This window comes from Chelonoidis abingdonii, chromosome 9 (assembly GCF_003597395.2).
Source record: "Chelonoidis abingdonii isolate Lonesome George chromosome 9, CheloAbing_2.0, whole genome shotgun sequence".
Taxonomy (NCBI): Eukaryota; Metazoa; Chordata; order Testudines; family Testudinidae; genus Chelonoidis; species Chelonoidis abingdonii.
This window is the reverse complement of record NC_133777.1, coordinates 47,582,673-47,590,669: the sequence shown is the minus strand read 5'-3', so window position 1 is coordinate 47,590,669 and position 7,997 is coordinate 47,582,673. Positions and strand designations below refer to the sequence as shown.

Below are 7,997 nucleotides of genomic sequence, written 5' to 3'. Positions count from 1 at the left end.
TCTAATCCCCATGGGCTGTTTGAAGCAGCGTTGTGGTCAGCTGCCATAGCCAACAATCTAGAGCTCCACCTTATGCAGGGTTTTCGAGCCTCCACTGGCAGCAGAAAGTGTGATCAGCTCTTAGTTTTGAGTGGCAAGGGAAGATCTAATTGCTGCTTCCCCCCCAGGTAAAGCAGTAGTACAGTACAATCCACATGGGGTTGTGGTTCTGCTCCTGATGTTTAGTGCTTTGGAGCCAGGCGTTTCAGACTGGAGGTCTGTTCTACAGCTATGTTAGAACTGCTGGATAAGACTTCAGAACTTGACCAACACCCCACTGAAGACATCTAATATTTCAGTTAGATCCCCAAGCAGTCATACCTGCCACTGTGAAAGAATATGGGTCCACCTGAAAACCTGACCCAGCCAACATGTCATGTGGATCAACTGAACGAACAAGAGTCTTTAGAACATCTGCACTTGCTGGGGTAGGATGCTGGAATACCACATCACCATGACAGATCAGGGATCCACTCCTGTGGAGAGAGCAATAGATTCCAGTGAGGTGCAGTAGCAGCCACCCAGAGGGCCACAGGCTGTCTGGACTTGAAAGCCAGATCCATGGCTTTTTACCCAGGGCTGTGTCCTGGAATCATTCAGTCTTAGACACCGAATCATCACAGGCTCTAGGCAGCATGGGAATTAAGATCCACTACTTCTTATGGAGAAGGTTACCTTCTAGGCAGAGCTCACTGAAGTTGGTGGGAACTTAGTAGGTAGAAGAGGGAGGCATGCTTTTTGGATCCAGAAACTACTATAGGGTGCGAGTCTCAATAATGGTCAGAGACAAAAAGGTGCCACAAACAAATGCTTTGGTCAGCCACTTTCAGCTGCCATCTTCCTAATCCTAAAGTAGTGATTATATCTTATACAAATCCAGACTTGTGACACCAGGGGACCAATCTTGCAGGAGGCAGACAAGAGGCCTTCCAGCCTACACAGAAGCAGTGTATTTACTCACAGGATGTCTCGAATTACCACTTGCAGGAGGCCTTGGTATTTCTTCAGGGCATGCATCAGCTGGAAGAGTTAGACTGATTTAGTTCCCCTCCCACAGGTATTGTCCCATTGTGAAGCTTCTGCCAACAAGCTACTCAGAACATGTTCTGAATGGGGTTGAGCTGGAGACACTTCTCAGCTGGAGTCAGACCCTGGCTTAAGAGTTAGCTTCACCCACCAGTTAGAATTGTGGAGCTCCAGCAAGGACATACATGTCTGGAGTAACTCAGATGCCTTAAGTCCAGGTCAATATTCTAGGTTGAGCCTGAAATTCTAAATCCTCATATATAGACCACCACATTAGGAAGCTTTGAAGCTCAGACACTCAAGTCTGATTAAGCATAACATGCTTCAGTAGTGTAGTCTTAAGTCATGTAGCTGATCTCGCAACTCCCCTTCCCTACCACAGCCCTCCAGCTGAAGCTTTTGTTTGATGGAATTTTACAGAGTTGTTTGATTTGTGATCATTTAAGTGAGCAACAAGAAAGAGCAGACTGTCCTCCTCAAGAGAGTCTAGTTTCACTAGAGAGCCTTGGGGGATTATTAGTGTCTCCAGAAGCTTGGAGCACCCATTATGATAAAACTATTTTATTCCAAGTTGAGTGCTCCTTCTCCTAGCAGATGGAGTAGTCCAAGGCCTATATTTAGGATTAGCCTGAAGCAATGCTTTCTAGATTCCTCCTTTCTGCTCTGAAGATCTCAAGAGGGATTCTATAGGGTCATGTCTTCATCCCCAGAAACCTTTCAGATTACACTGCGGTCACTGGCTGGAAACTGGGTATGCCTACCACATCAGCAAGGTCCCTGGTGAGGTTCTGGTGTTCCACAGAAGAGTGATCCAACAATTTCTCATTGACTGTCCTGTTCTTGATCAGGAAGGAAATGGGGAAAACCTGCAAGCTAAGCCTTGAATCTGGAATTGGAAGAAGAGATCAGAACTAGATAAATGTTCCGTGGCCTCTACCAGCCAAGTGAAACAGCACCAGAGGGAAGGTTACTGACCATCCACAGAGAGAGTTGTCAAGTCTACAGAGTAGTTAACAAGACCCCTCAGTACTTGCAGAACCTGGTGGACATCAGCATGAGTATGTGTGTCAATGTAGGCTTCACCACAGATTTCCAGATCACCTTTGATATCCCTAAGAGAGAAGAGAGTTTTAGCAGGGCATAAAGATAAGAGCCAGCAAGGGTCTGGAAGCTTGACAGCACACTTGCTGCCACATTTCAGTTGTTACTGAAACAGTACTGCAGCCATCCAGTAGAGTCACTAATTTCTGATAGCAATCCCTGCAAAGACTAAGTCACAATAAAGCCCTTCAACAGGTCTGATCCCACAGGACCTGCTGCCCTAATAGCAGGAGCTCAAAAAAAGTGTACTTTTTCCACCAAATTCAGTGAACAAAACAAAAACAAACCCCATGCATACAGACTGTGGTAATTGGCAGGAAAACACTAAATCTCTTGTCAGTTTACCAAGACAAGTCTATCTTGGAAATGGCCAAGTTATTTTCTTTGAGTTAAGTATTTTACATGGTTTAAGCAAGATATGTTTTATTCTTTTAGTGACAGTGATAAAAGTAGTGTCTGAATTCCATGTGTATATTAATGGATTTTAGTAGCATGGGGAGGAAATCTGGGGAGTGGGATTAGTTATCCATTTCTGAAAATGCAGAAGCAGGATTTAAAAACAGATAGAGCCCTGCATGGGACTATTTCACAGCAGGTGCATCTAAGACTGGATGATTAATACATTACCCTACTCATCCTTTAATTGGCTTTTGTATTAACAGAGGAGGGATTTTTATTGCAATATAGAGCCAGAAACTATTGACTAGGTTGAAGCCAGTGCTAGAACAAGAATGAGACCAATGCCCAACATGCTGCTTCAGGCATTTGAGACGTCTTTCATCACAGACTATTGCATTGTGACATGAGGTAGTTCTCATTAACAGAACAGGATGCACTTTCCTGAGTCCCGTTAGTATCACATCACGGAGACCTTGGCTTTCTACCTCTTTGTCTCAATCTGGGCAGGGATAGCTCAGTGGTTTGAGCATTGGCCTGATAAACCCAAAGTTGTCAATTCAAGCCTCAAGGAGGCCATTTAGGGATCTGGAGCAAAGATCTGTCTGAGGGGGTTTGGTCCTGCTTTGAGCAGGGGGTTGGACTAGATCTCCTGAGCTCCCTCCCAACCCTGATATTCTATGACTCCTGCTATCCTGAATGTTCAGTGTTCTATGTATGGAACAAGGATATTATATGCAGTGTTGGATTCTTGCCTCCACTTCGCTGCTTCAGTTCCTTCCACCCTCTCCTGCATCAAAAAGCTGTTTATCTTACAAACAGTGGCAATAGGAGCAAGTCATTGAGCTCCTTAGGGAGGGAGTATTTGGTAGAGCGGTAATACTAGCGACATCTTGTGGGTAGCTAGATGTATTGCAAGATCTCTATATGCCCTACAATTCAGGGAGTCTCAGGCCTGCTGTCCTGCGGTCAATGGTAGTTGGAAGCTGCTGAATGGTTAAGGTCACCCCAGAAGAGGGTCTCTCCCCCCACCAGTGCCCTAAAGCAGTCTAGCCTTGTGCAGTCTAGTGAAAGTTATTTGGCTCCTTTGCACTTCGCCTAGCACTGGCCAGAGTTCCCCCACACTGCCAAGTGGCTGCTTCTGGATGTTTCACTTCCAAGTAAGGTCTAGAGCTTTGAAAGGAACCACCACCTCTTGAGTTTTCCATACCTGAGTCTGACAAAGGAGAAGTTCTTCACTTTGTACAGGGCCCCCAGAGACTGAGCCACCTACAGAGAAGAAAGGGGACAATTTGTTTCCCAGCTTCGCCAGCCTCCTCAATCCACCTTCTGAAGCAACTGAATTAGGAATAGTTACTTAGGCTGCCATTTCTAGCCTCTAACTATATATCCATGTCTCTCACAATCCTTGATATGCAATTGAGCTGCTGTTTCCTTTCACCCCAGTGGAACTAGATTGGAATTCTCGTGGTCTGTTTGCTATTTACAGCCATATAGTTCTTGTGTGGCACTATCTCCACTAGCCTCTACTTGCAGGGCACTAAGACCTCTGCTACAGTTAGTGAGTCACTTGGCCTTGCAGGACTGTAAAGCATTATCCCCACTTTGATTATGTCCCTTGATACCTGCAAAGGGACAGAAGAGCCCACATTCCCATGCCTTAACCAGGAGGTTATCATTCTTCCCTTACAGGAGATAAGGGGAAACATTAATCCATTGTCATATGATTCAGCATAAGCATTACCATACCACATTGTTTAGTTGGTCCAGAGGGCCCTGGCTAACCACACCACCAAATGCTGCAATCGAGCCGAGTCTCAGAGCAGTGAATGAGACTGACAGCTTTTCTGGTTCTAGATTGTCAAGGCTGAAACCTAGACAAGAAGGAGGCAGAATGGTAGTAACATTCCCTAGACAGGACACCAAGCCATTACTCTGCCACCCTCCTGCTTGTCTGTCTAATGCTGAAGAGCTGATGTTGAAGCAACGCATAGGCATTGGGCCTGAAGGCCAAACTAGAAGACCCACTGTTTTAATTTGTGGGGAGGTAAAGTTTTGGCCAGAGGGGGAGAGTGCATGGGGTACCAACAAATCTAAGGTGGCAGGAGGCATGCTCCATCTCAGGTGTGGAGAAGCCACAGGAAGGGCATGCTACTCTGATATTTTCCTTGAAGCAAAGTGCAGCAGATGCAGTTTACACATGACAGTGAATGGTTATAAAGAAACATGGTACAGTAGACTCCAACTATATGGCTTGTGCCTAATTGAGAGCCAACACCCCTTCCCATCACCCAATTGTGATGAGTCACTGAGTGTACATGGAGATTGCAGAAGCCACATCTAGGAGGCACATACCATCTGGCTTGGTTATTGAAGGGCGGGCTTGACTGTTCCTGTGGCCATCTGGGAATGAGGAGGAGTGGTAGTGGAAGCTCTACCCTGCTGCTGGGCACTGTATTGCCCTGTAGTGACTAGGTGCTTACCATTTGACCGGACAGACTTGACATCCACTCTCCAGTAAAAAAAGGTGTCCATTTTCCTTTCCACTCCTGTGACAACTGTACGGATGAGGTCAGAGTTTGTGGGAGCAGGGCCATCTTTCTGGAATAGAACCTCACTCTCAACAATAATGGAGCCATTCCTGTGAGAGGCCAGGGAGACAGCTAGATTAGAAGTGTTCAGAAGCATGATGTGTTTGCACAATACCTGATACAATCCTAAGTCACACAGCTTTAGAGAGGCTATTCCAAAGGAACACCAATTTAAAGCATGAACTTAGTATTCCTCCAAGGCATGTGTCAGCCAATAGCCACCTACTGTCTGTTCTAGCAGACAGTTTCCATCACTATGTGTACCCAACCTGTTTGTTGTGAAACTTGATAAGTTGTCCCATCCAGATGGGACAGGAAACAAGACAACTTGAAGTACTTGATCCCCACCTGAGGCTTAGAAGCTGTGATGGAATCTATGCACAGCATGTTTAAAAGCTTAGTATTTCTCAGAGGCCTGGGGCTTGTTGTGTAAGATACTCACAAAAACTGGAGAATGTTTGCTTTGAGAAAGTTCTCATAGCTGGATAACATCTTGTTTAGCTGGAAACAAGAAAAGCCACTTGTTAAGTACACAGATTTTCACAAGTTACTTCACTATGAATAGCAAGGGCTTACTGGAAGCGTGGTCACACTTGTAGGAACCTGGACTCATTTGCACAGAGCCAGGAAGTGAAGTCAACACTAATTGTTCTTGAATTGGGAAGTGAAGCAGAGATTCAAATAAGACTAACAGATAAGCCCAGAGTCTGGGGGCGGGGAGGGGAAGGGTGTGTGCGTGTACATGTGTCTGAAGGATTAAATAGGAAATGCTATCTCAGCATCACTGTGCATAGAAGAATTTGCCTTAGCACAGTCCAAGTATTGTGTTCCAAGCATTAGAGCTACCTTATTCATCTTATGGTCAGAGGATCATTTGGGAGGACAAAGCCTCTTGCTTACAGACTGCTTGTCTGCATTTGGGTAGGGTTGAGCATGACCAAAACCAAACTTGTGGCTGTTCTGTGGCAGAAGTATGTGCACTGGATAGTCATTAAAGATGCCAGTCTGATATGGATGGGTAGTAGTTCACCACCCCCTCAGGAATCCTACTTAGGATTGTTATGGGCTAGATAAGACTCCTCCTCAGAGGAGGAGTCTTCATAGCCAACATGAACTGAAAACAAAGCTACAGGTAACTGCTCAGTTGCAGCCTGGCAACCAGAGGAGCCAAGTTCAGCTCTAGTAACTGGTTGACTTCTGAAAGTGTTGGAATTTAGAGTAGTTCTACTTACAGTTAACTTCACTTCTTTCTCCAGCTTCTTGTAATCATCAGAAGACTTGTTCTTCAGGAGTTCTGTGTAAGCAATTCTAATAAGACGGAACTGCAGAGGTAGGATATGCACAGGCAACTGCAGTGAAGGTGATGTAAGTCTACTTGCAGACCTAGTCTTTCCCTTAGGGGAGAAACTTAGTGTTGGAACCTTGGATTCAGGCAGAATCTGCTTTGAAATACCAGTTTTTGTTGTAGCCACCTGCCTGGTAGTCACTGCAGCTGTGGTTAAGTTCTGTCTTGCAGCCATCATCTTAGTTAATACACTAAGGTCTGTTTTATCTGTTGAAAGGTGTTGGGAGATTAGCAGCAAGCGTGTGGATAAGGTTGATGTAGGAGATATCAGCAACGGTGATACAGTGGTTTTGTTCCAAGGCATCAGCCTAGTTGGCTTTGGTACAGTAGGAAGCTGCAAGCCAGCTGTGGTTGAAGTTCTGGCACTAGTCAGCAGGGCAGTGGTCTTTATTGCGGGTGGAATACTGGGGGTACTATGGAGGGAAGTCACCACACTAGGTTTGGTTTCAGTGAGGGACTGGAAAATGGGAGCTTTCAGCCCAGAAGATTGTGTAAGGTTAATATTAGCAAGTAGAGTAGTTGCACTTCGTGCTGGAGGTGATGGCAGTGGAGCAGCCGTTCTGTTTTTTATTGGTGTAGCCTTGGACACAGCTGTGCTTGTGGACATCAACCCAACAGCAGGTGCCATAGCAGTGACTGTAGACTCAGAGGCCAACCCACTGAAGTTTGCAGCCTTTGTAGACACACCTGGGATTTTGTGTTCTCCCAGAGTTGCTGATGTGGGCTTCCATTCTGATGATGCAGCTGTAGTGGAGGTTACTGAGACACCGGCTGCTGTTATAGGCACTGGAGTATGTTTCATTCCAATAGGAGATGAGCCAACAAGCAATGCTAGCCCTGTCCTGTTTAGGTCCCAGGGAGTGGAATGGGTGACATTTGCATCAGTCATTCTGGCACTTGTATCACTACTTATTTTAGAGGGCAACATAGGGAAGGTCTTATCCTGTGGAGAAGTGTGCACTTTTGGCCTTGGCTGGATGTCCGTCCCACTAGGCAGAGTTGTGGTTGAGTGGGATAAGACTGAGTCAGCTGGGGTGGACAGCCTTCTTCTCATTCCTGGTCTACGGAGTGAATAATGCTTACGTGCTGGTTGAGCTTGGGGCTTTGTTGAACTTGAACTGGAACTGGAAAGCAGCTCTGTAGTTGGAGCATCACTTGAAGCTCTGAGCAGGAGCTCTGAGGAGCTAGTAAGCATTTTAGCCACTACTTCAGTAGTTGGCTGAGTCTGCTCTTTATCAAGGAACTTCATTGTTTTAAGTAATTCCCTGTAGAGGGTAGCACTAGTGATGTTTGCAGCTGTACTGGCTCTTGGGACACTAGGGGATGTCTCAGGGCAGCAAGCAGAAATACTAGACTGAGTTCTAGGGCCTTTGCTAATAGGCAGAATATGGGATGGAGAAAAGGCTGCAGTGTCTTCATGCAGGATGCCTGCAATAGGCTTCACACTAGTCAGGACTGTGGAGTAGGTCAAAGCCTGACTGGTACCAGCAACTGGAGCG

General features: G+C 45.9%; 1 protein-coding gene across 1 annotated transcript; it reads right to left on the bottom strand.

The window, feature by feature from the left end:
• Positions 1 to 1,787: 1,787 nt before the first annotated feature.
• LOC142047290 (uncharacterized) lies at positions 1,788 to 7,650 on the bottom strand. The gene is made up of 8 exons (XM_075069086.1): positions 7,582 to 7,650; positions 6,386 to 6,475; positions 5,596 to 5,654; positions 5,046 to 5,203; positions 4,312 to 4,436; positions 3,773 to 3,831; positions 2,041 to 2,177; positions 1,788 to 1,951 (listed from the first exon to the last, which is right to left on the bottom strand). Exons 1-8 carry the CDS (start codon positions 7,648 to 7,650, stop codon positions 1,788 to 1,790), a joined length of 861 nt encoding a protein of 286 aa, XP_074925187.1.
• Positions 7,651 to 7,997: the final 347 nt, after the last annotated feature.